Source organism: Bos indicus x Bos taurus, chromosome 10, assembly GCF_003369695.1.
Source record: "Bos indicus x Bos taurus breed Angus x Brahman F1 hybrid chromosome 10, Bos_hybrid_MaternalHap_v2.0, whole genome shotgun sequence".
NCBI classification, from domain to species: domain Eukaryota; kingdom Metazoa; phylum Chordata; class Mammalia; order Artiodactyla; family Bovidae; genus Bos; species Bos indicus x Bos taurus.
The window spans coordinates 80,124,674-80,142,937 of NC_040085.1; the positions used below are offsets into that span (position 1 = coordinate 80,124,674).

An 18,264-nucleotide genomic window follows, 5' to 3' on the forward strand; every position below is an offset into this window, starting at 1 on the left:
GGCCCCGGCGGCCCCGGGTGCGCGGACTGCGCTTGCGCACGCCCCAGCCGAATTCGCGGCGGGGCGGGGCTGGGCGCCCGCACGTGCCCCCGTCTCCAGGCAACGGGAATAACAGCTGCCCTCTGAGAGTGCCTGCGCGGCCGGCGGCTGCGGGAGGGCGAGTGGTGAGGGAACCTGAGTCCTGCGGCTTCCCCTAAGCGGGAGCCACCTCCAAAAAAGCCTCAGGTACGCGGAAGGGCGGGAAGGCATGGGGTCAGCGCATCGATCTCCCAAGGCCCGACGGACTGAAGAGCCGAGGGCTTGTATTCGAAGCGGAGTCACAAGTCGGGGACGTCCCGGGTGACCCTCCAGGACAGAACGCAACTTCCGCGTTCCGATCTAAACCCGCGGTGGCCGGATCGTGTGGTCCTTGGGTGAGGGTTTGGCAGCCAAGCACCTGCTGCATGCCCTGAACCGGCTCTGTGCTCTTTAGGGTCAAGCACGGTTCCAGCAGGAGGGAAGCCCGAGAGTTTTTGTGCCGGTCACTTACCAATGGGCTGCAGTTTTCTTGCCTATAAAATGATGGGGCTGGACTCAGAGTCTTACGGCCCCTAAATTCCAGTCCTGTAACTCTGGGCGAATCCCCAGCGAGGGGAAGCTGCTTGTCCTGTGTCACAGGCCTAAAAACTGACTTTCAATCCGATAGCTCTTTCCATCTGCTGTGGAGTGTATTATTGTGTGTGCGGGAGCATCACTGTGTATGGCAGAGGCTGGTAGTGATATAAAGGAAAGGTAGGTGGCAGGAACACCTGTATCACACTCCTTTTTCTATCCTCAGAACCTAATAAGCACCCACAGAACACAGTAAGCATTCACCAAATGCTTATTGAGTGAAAGCTCTGGTGGACCCAGCAACAGTGTCCCTAAAAAGTTTAAGGGAAATTGTGGTTAGGCAGATGTAGAAACAGATGTAGAAACTTTAGCAGTGGAGGTAAACCTCAGACAAACTCCTCACGTATGTCTGGTTTAAATCTCCCCTAGGCTTCAGTCCAGGCCCTGAATGGCTGGTCTCCAGTTGGTGTTGCCTCTGCCTATGGGTGTTATGCTCCCACATAATAAAAGGGATTCTCCAGAGCTCCATTCAGCTAAGCAAGACCCCTATAGAAAAGGTGACTCTTCCCAGCGGTCCTCTACAGGGCACCCGAGGAACAATTTCCAGCAGAAACTTTGGAGTAACCAAGAACTGATGCTGGATAATCTCTACACTCACCCCAAGTGGAACACCTGCACAAAAGCCCAGAGCTGTTCGTATCCCCACTGTGCTGGAATGAGCCAGCACGATTCAAGGAGCAATCCCCAGGGCCAAGCCAAGGGTTTGTTTTACACATCAGACCCTCAGTGCCAGTATCCCAAAACAAATGACCAGGAATTCATCCCCTTGACAAAGAAGCGAGTGGGGGTTGACCGAGCATACCCTCTGAAACCTGTATTTCATCGGAAGTCCCATAGTACAGGTGAGGCTGGCACTGATGGAGACCAGAACGCCTTTCCAAGAACCCCTGAGCCAAGAAAGTATTCGTACAGTAGCTTTGGTTCGAGGAACTGGGTGAATTCATCGATGGTTGGTCCAGTTGCTGCCACTCAGGAGGAAAGGGTCATGGCAAATGCCAACAGGACAGAGTGGATGCAAATCCAAAGACTAGAAGCTGCAGGGGAGAGCTTAGGGGAGGAAATCCGCAGAAAAGAGACTCTTCTGAGGGAAAAGCTGAAGAAGACGGAGGAGAAACTCAGAAGGATCCAGAAGGGAAAAGAACAGGCTGAGGAAAATGAAAAAAGACAGCTCCAGAGAATGGTGCTTTCACGGAGGAGAGTTAAAGATAATAGCATCACCACATACAAACCTATCTTCTCTCCAGCACTTGGGTCTGAGGAGGTCTTCAGCAGAGACACAGGAGAAGACGAAACTTGGGGACAATCTCAAGAGAATTCTAGTCCATTCCAGTTCTCTAATTATAGAATTCAGAAGCTCAAAAGGGAAAGACTCGTGGCAAGCAATAACAAAATCCGAGACCGAGTCTCAAGGCCATTGAAGGAGAAGTTTTCTCAAGCTACAGAAGCGCCGCTCAACGCTTTGCAGAGATACACCAGCAATTCTAGCTCATCCAGGGCACCAGACTCTTCAGGCTCCAGCTGTTCCACTGAAGAGCCAGAACTGGGCGAGTGCAGCCACTGCGGCCGAAAGTTTCTCTTGCTCAGGCTGGAGAGACACTCCAGCATCTGCCGCAGGATGCAGGGTTCCAAGAGGAAAGTGTTTGACTCCTCCAGGGCCCGGGCCAAGGGCACAGAGCTAGAGCAGTACTTGAACTGGAAGGGTCCAGCTTCAGTCAAGGTAACAAGGGCCTTATGGATTTGCCATTGAGTGGGGATCACTTTTAAGAGCCTGTTATGTCCTCATCCATTTTCTTTAGAAAGATTTCATGTGTCTTATAGGGAGAACAAATTCACATTTGATTTACTGATTACTGCTGTGTGCCAGTCACAGTGATGGGAGGTTTTCATATGTTCCTCGCTACAGCCCTGTGAAGATTTCATTGTCTTATCAGTTCATTAATCAAGTCTCAGGTTAACTTGCTTAAGATCACAAACAGCTTTAAATGGCAGCATATAAATCTGGGTCAGAATGACTCCAAAATCTAGACTTAAAAAAATATGTCGTTTTGGTTACATAAGTAATAAACACTTACTATAGAAAATTTAAGAGAATGAAAAAAAAATATTATGAAGCATTTCACTACCCTGACAAAATTCCTCATTCTTTATAAAATATTCTACCATCACCCCAAATCAGGACTTGTTACCACTCCTGGAACTCTATCTACTTTTTCCAGTTTGGCTAATTTTGATATACCTTCTTAGTAAATACATGAAATACATGATTAAGTTTGGAATTCTTTTTCTCCCCATTTAGAGTGTAAACAACTTAAAGGTGGAGGACTTTATTTTTTACATAATTTTTATCGGAGTATAGTTGATTTACAATATTGTGTTAGTTTCAGGTGTACAACAAAGTGAAAAAGTCATATATAGGAATAGACATCTCTATATCTACACGTATATAACTCTTTTTTAGATTCTTTCCCCACATAGGTCATTGCAGAGTATTGAGTTCCCTGTGCTGTACAGCAGGTCCGTATTAGTTACTTATTTTATATACAGTAGTCTGTATATCTCAATCTCAGTCTTCCAATTTATACGCCCCTGCAACTCCTCCTTGGCAACCACAAGTTTGTTCCCTACATCCGTGACTCTTATTTCTGTTCTGCAAACAAGCACATTTGTACCATTAAAAATTTTTTTTCACATAACAGTGGTATCATATGATATTTGGCTTTCTCTTCATTCAGTATGACAACCTCTGGGTCCATCCATATTGCTACAGATGGCATTATTTCATTCTTTTTTTATGGCTGAGCAATATTCCACTGTGTATATGTACCACATCTTTATCCATCCCTCTGTTGCTGGACATTTAGGTTGCTTCCGTATCTTGGCTATTCTAAGTAGTACTGCTGTGAACATCGGGGTGTGTGTATCTTTTTGAATTATGGTTTTCTTCAGATATATGCCTAGGAGTGATTTTTTTTCTGGGATAGAGGACTTTATTTTTGGTGAACATTCCTAGCTGCAGAAAAATTAGGTTGTAAAAAGTGACTTCAAGACACTTCCATACGTTTGGGAGAACTTCATAAGCACATTTGGACAGTCAGATCGGGAGAAGATTGTCTGGTTATACCTTGTCAAGGTTATACCACCGGGATTGTAAATAAGTATGGCATGTTGACAAACAATTTTTATTTTAGTAATTTTAATGTGTATTAGGAAAGTAAACCATAACAAGCCCTTGATTTCTAGGAATATTGACTTTAAAGAACAATAGTAAGGAGGATAAGGTGAAAGTGGTATGCAAATGACCAAAATGTGGGAAAGCCTTGACCACCTGATCTCAAAGCCCTGTCTCTAAACTATGAAAGCATTATTTTATTTTCATTTCCTTCCAACCCTCCCCACTGCTGCACTAGCATTTCTTGTCCATTAGCACTTTATAGTTTATGTGTGTATTTGTGGGGCCTTTAAAAACTCACATTTATGTGAAGGCTGTTAAGAGATGTTTTTTGCAGTTAGAGTTATTTCTTTTAGTATGGGAAATGACTACAAGAAAGTCATTTCTGTGTTTATCGATGATCTCCCTGAAATCCTGTTGCCAATGAGAAGTCAACATTTTGCTCTTGCAGATAATGATATGATCACAGGTTCCTGTTCTTTCCTGTTTTCTTTCTGGTCAACCCGGTAATCCGCTGGGGAATTCTCTGTCCCACTACAGTGGTTCATTTCTGGCCAGAGCCAAAAAGAATCTTGTATTTCTTAAATTCCCAAATACCATAGCAATGAAGCAAAACAATTGGATTTTTGAGATCAGATGCCCTGGCTTTGTGGAAACTTGTTTGAGGAAACATGTTGTGTTGAGGATAGGAAGGCAGAAAGTATCTGGATTGAGATGCACTCCCCTCCTCAGACTGTCCTGAGTCTTATTCCAAAGCTTTGTGCCTTTGCAAGCTGAGTGGTTTGTGTCTGTCATTCCTTCTGTGTACTCAGAAGAATGGATGCTTTTTCTTTTCTCCTTTAATATTCACATAATTTCCGATAGACTCATACTTCTGGTCTCTCTACTGTACATCATGCATTGAGTGTAAGAGACTACATCTTTGTGCTTTGTGATTCATAAGTGTTAATTGAATGAACTCCAATACAACGAAGAATTAAAGTGTAAGTATCATACGGTTGAGGAACTTTCCCCTAATTCTATTCTAAAGGTTGCTAGATACCATCTCTAACACTGATTCTCTTACCTTGTCTCTTTCAGTAAGACTCTCCTGATGGATCCTTCCTTTCCCTTTGATAACATCTCTTCCTATATTCATCACCAAGTAGCTACTTGCCTTTTTTCCCCTTCTTTTTAATATTATTTTCATCTAATGGTTGAGTACATTTAAAAATCGTGTATTACTAAGTGACCTGTAGTGCAGATCAACAGTCTTCTGCCTCATCCCTCTCTTGCCTTTCAGCTATCCCCAACAGGCAGTTCGGATAGATGACTCTTCTGGTATGTATATTTCTAAATAATATACTTATTTTCTTGATTTATTGGTTTGGCACATGATCTGTTCACCTCCACTTATGGACACTGTGGGTTCATATCCCATCTCCTCCCACTTCTGTCCTTCCATTGTACTGAAATCTCAATTTTAGGTTAAACCAGTAGTCAGCTATTTATATGATAATAATCACATAAATGTTGTTCACTGCTCAGGGAACAGAATCTGCCCCTGTCCACATGTACCCAGAGTTAATAATTGACTCATGTTTTAATTTGCTTGGTTTCCTACATACTGATCTCAAATGTTTTTTCCTCCCTAAATGATCTTCCCAGCGCAGACACCTGTTAATGTTTTTGTAACTGCCGAAACACTTCTCATAGTCTATCCATTTGACTTTTTTATTCTGAAACCTCCCTCCCATTGTTTTCTTCCTGCTCCAGTTCAGACTGGCTCTCCTCTAGGCCTGGTGCAGACCTGTTGTCTGGGACCTTCTCTTTATTTCTCCTCTGTTCCTAGCCTCTTGTGTCTTCCTTTTTCTTGCTTGACTCCTTGCTTTGGAGAAGCTTATTAAAAAAGGTGAATGGAGGCATATTTTTTTGTCATGGGATGAATGAAAATATCTATCTTATAGTCTTATTTTTTGACTGATGAATTGGCCAGATAGAGAATTCTAGATGGAAAATTATTTTGTGAGAACTTTTATGATAGTTTCCCACTAGCTTTCAGCATCTGGTGTTACTGTTGAGAAATCTGATGCCGTTTTGTTTCCTTCTCCATTATATGAAGTCTATATATTTTTTCTTTTTATTAAAGTTTATAGGATTCTCTCTTTAATCTGAAATTCTGCAGTGATTGTGTTGGGTAGTGCATAGGCCATTTCAATCTCAAGGGTAGGGACCTTTATTTCCAGGAATGTTTAGTGTCTTATTTGTTTAATAATTTCCACCTCGTCCTGTTTTTTAGAACTCCTATTGGTTGGTGTTGGATTTTTCTAGATTGGCTTTCTAATTTTCTGATGTTTTCTACTTTCCATCTTAATTCTTTTTTCCCATTCTGAGTAATTTTTCTGACATTATTTACAACAGTTCTGTTTTTTAGTTATCACAGCATTAATTTATAATAGTTACTTTTGGTTTTCTCATTACTTTTTCATAATATATATATTCTCATTTCATAGACAAAATCTCTTCTAATACTCACTTGTTGATATTATGATTTTTAAATAAAACTTATTTTGAATTGGAGGATAATTGCTTTACAGTGTTGTGGTTTCTGCCATGCATCAACGTGAATCAGCCATAGCCTACCTCTTGAGCCTTGCTCGCACCTCCCACCTCACCCCGCCCGCGCCAGGTTGTCACAGAGCACCTGGCTGAGCGCCCTGCACCCTACAGCAGCTTCCCACTGGCTTTGTTCGCGTATGGTAATGTGTATGTGCCAGTGCTGCATCCCGCCCTGTCCTTCCCACGCTGTGTGCACAAGTCTGTTCGCTGTGTCTGTGTCTCTATTGCTGTCCTACAAATAGGTTCATCAGCACCATTTTTCTAGATTCCATATATATGTGTTAATACGCAATATTTGTTTTTCTGAGTTACTTCATTCTGTATAACAAGCTCTGGGTTCATCCACCTCACTATAACTGACTCAAATTTGTTCCTTTTTATGGCAGAGAAATATTCCATTGTATACATGTACCACAATTTCTTTATCCATTCATCTGTTGATGGACATATAGGTTGCTTCCTGGCCTAGATGTCCTGGCCATTGTAAATAGTGCTACAGTGAACACTAGGATACATGTGTCTTTTAGAATTGTGGTTTTCTCAGGGTATGTACCTAGTAGTGGGACTGCTGGGTCATATGGTAATTTTATTCCTAGTTTTTAAAGAAATCTCCATACTGTTCTCCATAGTGGCTGTATCAATTTACATTCCCACCAACAGTACGAGAGGATTCCCTTTTCTGCAAACCTCCTGTAGCATTTATTGTTTGTAGATTTTTTTGATGATGGCCATTCTGGCTTTCCAGGTAGCTCAGTGGTAAAGAATTTGCCTGCCAATGCAGGAGACATGCGTTCAATCTGTGGGTTAGAAAGATCCCCTGGGGGAGGAAGTGGCAATCCACTTCAGTATTCTTTCCTGGAAAATCCCACGGACAGAGCCTGGCAGGCTACAGTTAATGGGGTTGCAGAGTTGGATATGACTGAACAGAGCAGAGATAGAGCATTCTGACCAGTGTGAAGTGATATATTGTAGTTTTGATTTGCATCTAATAATAAGCAATGTTGAGCAAATTTTTCATGTGTTTATTCGCCATCTGTTATATCTTCTTTGGAGAAATGTCTATTTAGGTCTTCTACCCATTTTTGATTGAGTTGTTTATTTTTCTAATATTAAGCTGCCTGAGCTGCTTGTATATTTTGGAGATTAATCCTTTGTCAGTTGCTTTATTTATAACTATTTTTTTTCCATTCTGGGGGATTATCTTTTCATCTTGTTTATAGTTTCCTTTGCTGTGCAAAAGCTTTTAATTAGATCTCCTTTGTGTATTTCCATTACTCTAGGTGGGTCATAGAGGATCTTGCTGTGATTTATGTCACTGTATTCGGCTTATTTTTCCTCTGAGTTTTATAGTTTCTCGTCTATGTTTAGATCTTTAATCTGTTTTGAGTTTATCTTTGTGTATGGTGGTAGGAAGTATTCTAATTTCATTCTTTTACATGTAGCTGTCTTGTTTTCCCAGCACCACTTACTGACAAGACTTGTCTTTTCTCCATTGTATATTCCTGCACCCTTTGTCAAAAATAAGGTGCCCATAGGTGCATGGGTTTATCTCTGGGCTTTCTATCTTGTACCATTGGTCTAAATTTCTGTTTTTCTGCCAGTACCATACTGTCTTGATGACTGTAGCTTTGTGGTGTAGTCTGAAGTCAGGAAAGTTTAAAGTCAGAGCTTTACTCAAATGTCTAGTGATCCTTGTCTGTCCATTCATATTTAAGCTTAAGTGGGGCTTGTTGACTGAAGGCTTTCATATTGGGGTTATCAAACAGTGAGCCTTTGAAGTGGGGTTGCGCAGAGTCAGCATTTCAACTTCTCTCAACTGCTTGATGCATCCAGAGAACTCTCGTCTCCTATGAGGGTGCCAGTGTGCCTGGTACTCTGGAGGATGGTGGGGGACACAATACATCACGTACAACTTGCCCTTAATCCCATTTCAGCTCTTAGATTAATGCTGTTCTCCATTATGCCGGATATCCTGAGTCTGAAACCTGTCTGGTTCAGTTTCTCCAGAGAGGGTGTTGGAAGTACTGGGCACTTGGACATGCAAGGTGGAGAGGAGCCATGGGAGCCGACCTGTTCCCAGCCCTGTACCTCCCCTTTCCACTACCTGTATTTCCAAGCATTAAGCCTCTCAGGGAAAACCAGCTTGCCTCTCAGTGATATCCGCCTTTGCAGGCCCTTAGGTTTAAGTGTCTCCACTCTGGCAAGTCAGTTATCATTGTTGCTCCTTTCCTGTTCTCTCTGACCTTGTGTATTAACACCCTTTTAACTTCCTTACTTTCATTCTAACGGAGACTCAGGAAGGGGATGACCTAGATACCAAGTTAAATGATCAGTCTTTCTTCAACTTACAGGTTGAACCTCCTCGGAAGAGCAACTGGAGACAGAAGCATGAATCCTTCATCCATACCCTCCGTCAGGCTCGAGAGTTCCAGCAGGTGATTGCCAAAGGTGGAAACCCCTCAGACCTGCCTCCCATCCTGCCTGTAGAAAATCCAGACTATATTCAATGCCCTCACTGTAGCCGCCACTTTGCTCCCAAGGTGGCAGAGCGGCACATCCCCAAGTGTAAGACCATCAAGAACCGTCCTCCGCCTCCAAGAAAGCACTACAGTTGAGCAGACAATAGTGGAAACCTCCTCGATGGTTCAGAAGGTTTCTGCTTCTCTTGAGCAGTAAGTAGGAGTAGAGTAATTTGATGCAGAGCAGGAAGAACTAACACTTTTACATATCCCAGATCTGCCTGCAGAGCTGAGATCAGTGAAGAAAGAGAGACCCATTGCTAAGCAGCAAGATGCAAAAAGAAGCCTCAGCTTCCCACTAAATCACCACCTCCGGCTGATGTGCCTGATGTAATTGCTCTGAGAACTGATGGGTGAAGAAACTTAAGAGCAGTGAGCAGGCTACATTAAAGCTCTCTTCTCGCAAGCCTGATTATGGTTTGTGCTAGTTAAATGCCTGCATTTGTTGTGCCTTCTTGCCACTGCCTCTGCATGTTTGGTTAACTCTTCTCGTTCTTGTAAGAAGTTGGCTCACTGGTGTCACAGGATCATGCATGGTATCTCTTATAAAAAATACACTTCTGCTGTAAGGCAAATGACCTCCCTGGTACATGGTCCTGGCAGAAAGTCAATACAAGTATGTAAGATTGGGGCGCCAGTATGTCCTAAACCCTCCCCATGTTGTACTGTGTAATAAAGGGAACCTCATCTTTATGTACTTTACAGGGTAGGGGTGGGAGAAAGCACATTATGTCTCTGTAGTTGTTCTTTTCTAATGGATTTCATATGTCAAAAAAAAAAAAAAAAAAGGAAGGAACTTTAATTTCAGCTGTTGCTAGCACTCTGCTTTCAAATCATTTTGGTTTGATTACTTTTAAAATGACGCAGCAAAATGTACCCCCAAAGCAAGCTGGGACATTTCAGTGTCACATGTCTGTACTGATTATATCACAGTAAACTTCTCTTCTGAAAAGTAAACTCTGAAGGAAAAGATGCCAGATCTAAAATTTTCTCAGCAGAATCGTGCCTACTGCAAGTAACCTTCATAATTAGGCACTGAAAAAATAGGTTTCGTGAATTTAAAATTAAATCATAAAATGAGTGAGTCCTAGACTTGTCAGTGGAGAAGGAATGGCAACCCACTCCAGTATTCTTGCCTGGAAAATCCCATGGATGGAGGAGCCTGGTAGACTACAGTCCATGGGTTCGCAAAGAGTCGAACACGACTGAGTGACTTCACTTTCAGACTTGTCAAACAGGAGAAGTGATAAGGCAGTGTCTAATGGGGGAAATACCAGTTCAGGTAGAATGAAGTGAGCACAAAAGATCTGAAATACTAATAAGATTACTGTCCTGAGAGCATTACTCAAACTGTTAGTTTAAGATACTGGAGAAAAGTCAATGAAGCTGACCTGGGCAAAGGGGACTGTGCAGACCACAAAGCCATATTAACTAACTACAGATGGCCACTTAACTCTTGTTCCATTTCCTCTACAGCTTCTGCTGAGTGGCTGGGCCAACAGATCAGACCAATTTGATATGCCCATCTTTAAGGCTTTAGCTGTGAAGCTGCTGGACACTAGGCTGAAAACAAAATCATATATATTTTAAAAAACAGCATGTATTGCTTTATGCTTTTCCTGTTACAAAGAAAAAGAGGTATAACCTAATGGCGCCTCTGGTTGTTCATTTAAAGAAACCTCACAGAGGAACAGCAGATATTTAACCCAATATACACAGTTCCCCGGCAAGTTTAATGAGGTACCCACTTTTAAGTTTCACACTTGATAGTAAAAGCAATAGATGATGACAATGAGTGGTGGCCAAGGTCACGAAGTGGTAGCCTGTGGACTGCTTTGCTTCACAGGTATGTTTTGACTGACATAGCATTCAAAGTATAATCTGACATTTAAAAATGGTGATATGGAGCATCTTTTGAAAAACTGGAAGTTCTGGAAACCCTGGGCCTGCAGCTCTACTCAGCACCAAGTGGGGTTCGGAACCAGTTGCTCCTTCCAGACGGGGTGGAGCACAGAGGGCACCACCCGCCTAGCGTGCTTCACTTATTTGCCTTGTCTGTCTGGTCAGAAGCCCTGGATGATGTTATAAGGTCACAGGCCAGGGGCCTCCAGGGAGAACAAATGTGTGTGTGGGGAGCGCTTTCTTACGCTGCTAGAGAAATAAACAATAGTCAGTGCCCTAGTGTTCCCTTCGATCTCAACATGTTTAGGCCTTGATTATAACAGGAATATCCATTAGTCTTTTAAATTTCGCTTGATTGGATCTTTGGGAAGAAGAAAGAACCCTTTTTCTAAGTCTCTTCCTGGATAGCAGAGGATGACAGAGGATAAATAAATGCTGCTTGTTAATGTCTTTGTGTTATACTACTGTATCCAAGAACCTTTAGTAAGTAGACGCTATAAATTTTTAAAGTTCAAAAGGTTAAGCAATGGGAAAAAAATCTCACAGTAAGACTCACTTTGTTGAAAAGTATATGCAGACATGCTGAGACAGTATTAACAGCAGTCTGTTGAATGCAACACAGCACCTTTGGCCAACATTTGCTGTAGGTCATCAATTTGTCACTTTTCACAGCTACACAGGAGGTAGCAGAGAAATGATATAGTGTTTCCCTCCTTAATGTTCATGATTCTGTGAGATTTAATGATCAGCATGAACCACTAAATTATCTCCATGGTTAATCATTGCAGCGATAAGTGATTTTTTGCTTTGTGGCTGGAAGGAACATGTTTTTGCAGTCCTGACTACAGCCACTCTGCCCTGACATTATCATGAATACTACTACTTTCGAGGCCCAGGGATGCTCATTTGAAATAATTTATTTATAATACATCCTTGCACCAGAGTTGTTCTATTATGAATGTTTCCAAATATATGGCAAAATCAAATGAAATATGAGTTTAGGTCTGTTCTTGCTTTTAACTTTAGTGAAATGTTCAGCCAAGAGAAGTTACAACTTGGCTGTGCTATGTCAGGGAGACCAAATACAGTTCAGCCTTTTTGAGGGAAAACAGTTTTATAAACATAAACTGGCAGTATCACTTGAAAAAGCCCACTGTAACTGAGGAGATAAGTACAAGACATCACCCTTCCGCTTTTAATGGCTCATGTTTTTTTCCTTCTGCACTTTAAGCACTATATTTTAAAAGTTTGGGGTGGGGGAAGAAAGTTATAGCAGCAAAAATGATTCTATTAGCAAGAAAAACAAATTGGAAACAAGCAAAGATAATTTCTTTGCAAATGCCCCTTGCATTTATTTGTTTATATGAAGACTCACTGAATCGAAGATCCACGAAGGCCTGCAGTCTGCGTGTTTGATCCCCAGTGACTAAGGTCCATGTGCGGGCTCACTGAGGCATAGCGCTGATTGAGAGTTGAAATGTTTATTTAAAACAGAAATGCCAAACCACTCCACCCTCAACCTTTCAAACATCTGGCTAACAATAAGCTAATTCTTCAGCAACAACGTCAGAGCAAAGGAGTAACTCAGGTTATACTATAATGCAAAAGCAATACTACTGGAAAACTTAAAACACCTAGCACTACATAAAGAAGAAAAGTAGGACACAATTTAAAATTAGCTACAGAAAACCAGTTAAAGGCATTTCTGCTGCCTCACCTTTCACTTCTTATCTGATGTGTGGCTGCCACCTATGAACTGGTTTCTGTTTGCATAGCTTTCTGGTGGGAAAAATCATATGGCTGTCCCAGGCACAATTTGGGAAAGTGCAAATTGTCTCTAAGGCACAGAACTTAGATTCTCAGCCAGATTAACAGCAAACCAAGACTTCCCAAGGGAACACGCTAGAGCAAACGATCCCAGCGTTCCACTGCTGGAGAGTGACTCCCTCTCTGGAGCCAGGGCTCCCACCCTCCCTTCAGTGCTCCTTCACCCCACGGTCTCAGCAACGTGCCCATGTCCCTCGGTTCCATGGCACAAGCAATACTCATGATTAACACCCAAACTGACCCTGCCTCTCAGGCCTGCTGAGATGGTGAGCATAAGGGATACAGGAACATGAAAGGCCAGTCAGTCCTTTTAAAAAAAAAAAAAATCAAAGTTGCATTTACATGATGAACCAAAACCCATTGTTAGGGTTTGTTGCAAACCCCCCAAGTCCCCAGAACTTGTAACTTTAATCCAGGGTTGGCCCCTTCCCTTATTTTAAGAAAAGGCTTCGGTGATTACATTAGTACCATTGTACTAGGCTTCCCAGAATTGAGAAAACAATGGGAATATCAAACCAAAGAAGATCCCATTGAGTAGAGTTGCCCATCCCCAGCTGTGGGGTTTTCCTGGAGCAGCAGCCTTCACACCACCAATTTTAGGGAAAATGGCAAAATTTCCATTGCACAGGTCCTTCCAAAATATTAAATAGATATCAAACATTTACTTGTTGGTTGGGGAAAATGAAACAGATCATTTTAGCTCTTTCTAAGGAGGTAGGATGTGACAGTCATCAAGGCAGCTCATGTAAAGGTGAGCTGGAAACACAAAGCTCACCTCCTTAAGTAAAATCATCAAACGTTTCGAGGACACTTGCTCTCTTTGGAAGAGCTGGCTTGCTCCTGTCTACAAGGACATGAAGACACGGGGATTGGCTCTCAGCCAAATTCCTCTCAAAATTGGCAGGATCCTCCTATTCTGTCAGGCTTCAGGGACTGCCAGGTTTTGGTGCTGGCTCTGGGCCACTCAAGTAGGAAAGATGATACAGATTCACTGATATGGCTTCATAAAACACCAAAAGGGGAAAAATACTGACTAGACATACAGAAAGGGAGTGGCTGGGGCTGCTGATGTCAAGATTAGAACCCTAAGAGCCACGAAGGCAGAGGCACAAGTAGCCTTCTCCGGGGAGAAGACTCAAGTCACTCTAGGTCCTCTCGAAGATGCCAAGCCGAGGCAGCTAAGGAGGACCTCCCCTCATGGTTTCCTCCAAAGTCCATTTCTTCTGCCCCATGGACTCAATTCTCTATGAGACACTTTCCCTCTCAAAAGGCTTTTCCAAAGCTAGGAAATCCCACCCTGACACTCCTGCTGTGTGACGAGGAGGGACCTGCCCTTCTTTCTCTACTCCTCACTGAAAAAGTTCCACTCAACTCTCAGAGGAAAAGCAACCTAAGCCCATTGTTCCTCCTAAAGCATTTAGCTGCACAAAGTAATTCAACTTTCTGAAAACAAGCTGGAGATTGACTCCACCAGACATACTTTCCTGGACTAAGGCTCCTGAGAGGGCCTGGAACACTTCACCACTCTCCAGATGACCCTGGATGGGCCGCACCTGGTTGCAGCCCTCTTCAGCTTTACACTTTAACCTCCTCCACCCAGAGGTGCAATGCCTGGCACTGAATTCCCAAGGCAGCTTCCAATTAACGGTGAAAGTGATAAGTGGGATATAAGCTGCTAGCAGCAAAATGAACGTGAGCATCGTGTCTCCTCTTCAAAGGTGGGATCACCAGACGAGGTACAGAGCTGCTGTTGCTATGGCAGTCACTGAGGACAAAGCCAGGGCCATGGGGCCCTCCGTTCTCCAACACAAAACCACTCCTAGATCCTAATAGGCAGTGCTACTCTCCAAGTGTACATGGAAAGTGCTTCAGAACCTCCGCCTCGCGCTCCTTGTCTGCAAGTGAACGAAGCCAGGAAAGCGCGCTCTGCGTTCAGTAAGTGTGCTGTGAAGGTCTTTGGATCCCAGTTTCCTGGAGGCTAGACAGGCTCAGGAGACTAGAGGCTGGGTCTACAGGAGTCTGTTCCCAGGAGACACCAGGAATCTGAATCTAAGTCAGGCCTTGGATCCGTTTCCGTCTCGTCCTTTGCTGTCTGAGTTCCTTTGGAATGCATCCCCACCTGTCCAGATAAAACACAGTTCCAGGTTAACTGCCACTTGGTTACGGCAGTTCAGGACTACATTTTCAATGCCAAGCGCTAAGAATGCGTAGCCACAGTTTTGTGAGCCCATACTACTACCTGAGTAGAGTAGGATTTTATGTAAAGTCCACTCCTGTACACTTGTTGCAAGTAGGGTGACCAAGTGTTGCAATTTGCCTAGGGCTGCAGGATTTTCTAGGATGCAGAATTTTCGGTTTTAAAACTCTAACAGCCCTAGGCAAAATGGTCCTCCTGCCTGCTACTGCTGCCAATCACTCCATGCTTACCTCAAGTGTGTGTATTACTTTCCAAAATACCTTCACAGACATTATTTCATTTAATCCTCAAAACAACCATACAAGGTAGGTGGTATTATTTTCTTCTTTCAGGTGAAAACAAGGACTCAGAGAAATAAACTAATTTGTGCAAACGTGTAAAGCTGGTAAAGGAAAAAGCCAATGGTTCACAGTATTTCTCTATCCTAGTTCACTCTATACAGAGCAATACTATGACCTGTTAAAAATGATGCAAGCAGCAACACCAGTGAAGTATTTTTTACCAAAAATGCTTCGCTTGAATCTAATCAAGCCTTAAGTCTAGCTTATAGTTTACAGAAATGACAAGGTGACGAACAAGTGAAGCAACATCTCAAGAAAATAAGACAAAGTCAGAATGTAGGACATTCTGTTAACTGACTGACCCTGTTTCTTCTACAAACCAATGCCATGGAAAATTTTTTTTAAAAGGGGGTAGGAGTGGTAATGCAGGGAATTGTTTACATAAAAGAAACAAGAAACATCATGTAAAAGGAGGTTCTTAACTAGTTGCTGGTCTGATAAAAAGTTATAAAGAACATTTTTTTTTTGTGGGAAACCTTGGAAAATTTGAGTGTCAACTGAGTACTAGATAAGAATTAAGAACACTAGTGTTATTTTTGTTAAGTGTGATAATAGTACTATAGTTCTCCAGGAGAATGAATGTCTGTTTTTGGATGTATGTAATAAAGTATTTAGGGCAGCTATGTCATGACTTTCATAATTTATTTGAAAATGGTTTAGCTAAAGAAAAAGTATACACACACACACACAATCCTATTTCAAATACACACAGATAAATACCAACACATATTTAAACATATATACATTTGAAACAATCACAGCAACATATTAACGACTGTTGAATGTAGATGGTGTATATACAGGAGTCCACCGAAATACAATGTTTAAGATTTTTCATAATAAGTAAAAGAAAAAGGTAACAAAAAAAAACAATGGAAGTTATGTGATGAGATGATTCAATCCAGGTGCCTAAAGACAGACTGAGCTTCTGGAGTTAATTATAAAAATTACACCATCAAAAAATAAGCACTTGCAAAGAAGTAAGTCTATTTCAGTGACTGGTGTTTTGTTTCTGTGATTCTTCAAAACAAAATTAGAAACTGAATTATTCTTTTAATGCTCTCACCTGCTGCCCTCCTTCTAATTTCTTGTTCAGCTTCTGTAGTTGGGTAAAAATCTGAAGGTTTTCTTGTTGTAACTTCTGTTGTTCAGCCAGACACTTCAACACCAGACCCTGCAATCTCTCAACCTCCACCTGCAGAGAACTGCATGCACAGGTAGGAGCCAAGGGTGTTCCCTTCCCAGCACATGTTCCTGCAGGATTCAGCCGAGGTGGCTAGAGAGACAGGAGAAAAGGGGTCATAGGAGCTTCCACCTGGATGCTACAGCTCCCTAATCCAATGTCCCTTCTATGTGCTACCAGATTTTACTTTTAAAGTAACAAGAAAAATCACACATACACATGAAGTCAATGTAAAAGAAACAGAAAACTTCTGGGATTACTGTAGAAGCTGGCTCTAACATCACAGAGCAAGGGAGCTCTCAGTGCCTCAGTTGCATTACGGTGAGGTAAAAGAAAAATCATCTATTTTGGAGGACTCTGTGAAATAATTTAAAGTCATTGATATCTTCCCAATTTAAAGTTGTGGGAGAATACACAATTTGGTTTGGAACAAGTATGATCACAGTGAGGACACCATGATTCAAAAGGTCAATATTCATGAAATATAGTGGATCACACTTTAGAAGAGATTTAAGAGGTGCTCAATAAACTGCATCACCAAAACAATTCAAGACTGCTAACTGACAGAGGAATAAAAATGTTTACCTTGAAGTTTCAAAGGCCTTATTTCCTCTTCTGGGAAGCTTTTCAATTATGCTAGCCTGGATTTTTCTCCCTTTTTCTACTGTACTTTTTAAAAAGGGTCAACAAATGATAGTCATAGGCCAAATTCAGCCTACGGCCTGTTTTTGTAAAATAAAGTTCTATTGGAACATAAACATGCCCATTCTTTAGGCATTATTTTTGGCTGCTTTTGTGCTACAATGTCAGTGTTGAGTGGTTACAAGAGACTGTATGGTCTGCAGAGCCTAAAATAATTACTATGCAGTCCTTTAGAAAACGTTTGATGATCCCCAGTTTACAGTTTTATTGAGATATTTACCACAATTTGATTTCTAACAAAGTTGAGAATAAATGCATTGCTCTCCCAATAGACTACAAGTATTATTTCTGACATATACTTAAAACTCCAACCTACCCTCACAGTGTCATGAAATACTGGACTTGAATTTTGGAATTTCAATTTTGGTACTTCTAAGGCAGAGAGAAAAACATCTACTTCTGTTTTATTGACTACACCAAAGCCTTTTACTGTGTGGATCACAACTGCGGAAAATTCTTAAAAAAGATGGGAATACCAGACCACCTGACCTGCCTCCTGAGAAATATGTATGCAGGTCAGGAAGCAGCAGTTAGAACTGGACATGGAACAACAGATTGGTTCCAAATAGGAAAAGGAGCATTTCAAGGCTGTATATTGTCATCCTACTTATTTAACTTATATGCAGAGTACATCATGATAAACACTGGGCTGGATGAAGCACAAGCTGGAATCAAAACTGCCAGGAGAAATATCAATAACCTCAGATATGCAGATGACACCACCCTTATGGCAGAAAGTGAAGAGGAACTAAAAAGCCTCTTGATGAAAGTGAAGGAGGAGAGTGAAAAAGTTGGCTTAAAGCTCAACATTGAGAAAATGAAGATCATGGCATCCGGTCCCATCACTTCATGGCAGATAGATGGGGTAACAGTGGAAACAGTGTCAGACTTTATTTTGCGGGGCTCTCAAATCACTGCAGATGGTGACTGCAGCCGTGAAATTAAAAGATGCTTACTCCTTGGAAGAAAAGTTATGACTAACCTAGACAGCATATTAAAAAGCAGAGACATTACTTTGCCAACAAAGATCCGTCTAGTCAAGGCTATGGTTTTTCCAGTAGTTACGTACGGATGTGAGAGTTGGACTATAAAGAAAGCTGAGCACCGAACAATCGATGCTTTTGAACTGTGGTGTTGGAGAAGACTCTTGAGAGTCCCTTGGACTGCAAGGAGAT

General features: G+C 42.0%; 2 protein-coding genes across 2 annotated transcripts in view; one reads left to right on the top strand and one right to left on the bottom strand.

Annotated features, from left to right (window-relative positions):
* Positions 1 to 40: 40 nt before the first annotated feature.
* Positions 41 to 9,736, top strand: ZC2HC1C (zinc finger C2HC-type containing 1C). The gene is made up of 3 exons (XM_027552462.1): positions 41 to 225; positions 1,021 to 2,368; positions 8,770 to 9,736. The coding sequence occupies exons 2-3, from the start codon at positions 1,040 to 1,042 to the stop codon at positions 9,031 to 9,033; spliced, it is 1,593 nt and encodes a 530-aa protein (XP_027408263.1). The 5' UTR covers positions 41 to 225; positions 1,021 to 1,039; the 3' UTR covers positions 9,034 to 9,736.
* Positions 9,737 to 12,163: 2,427 nt separating this feature from the next.
* Positions 12,164 to 18,264, bottom strand: part of NEK9 (NIMA related kinase 9) — a 37,203-nt gene continuing 31,102 nt past the window's right edge. The window contains exons 21-22 of the mRNA XM_027552461.1: positions 16,271 to 16,480; positions 12,164 to 14,785 (exon numbers count right to left, since the gene is read on the bottom strand). Coding sequence (XP_027408262.1) covers positions 14,663 to 14,785; positions 16,271 to 16,480 — 333 coding nt within the window. The 3' untranslated portion in view covers positions 12,164 to 14,662. The remainder of the gene's footprint in view (positions 14,786 to 16,270; positions 16,481 to 18,264) is intronic.

What these genes read in the sequence shown, in the direction of transcription:
- ZC2HC1C (XM_027552462.1), top strand. Translation starts at nt 1,040, where the DNA reads ATGGCTGGTCTCCAGTTGGTGTTGCCTCTGCCTATGGGTGTTATGCTC. An exon ending in AGGGTCCAGCTTCAGTCAAG is followed by an intron (nt 2,369 to 8,769) that starts GTAACAAGGGCC and finishes TTCAACTTACAG; the next exon opens with GTTGAACCTCCTCGGAAGAG.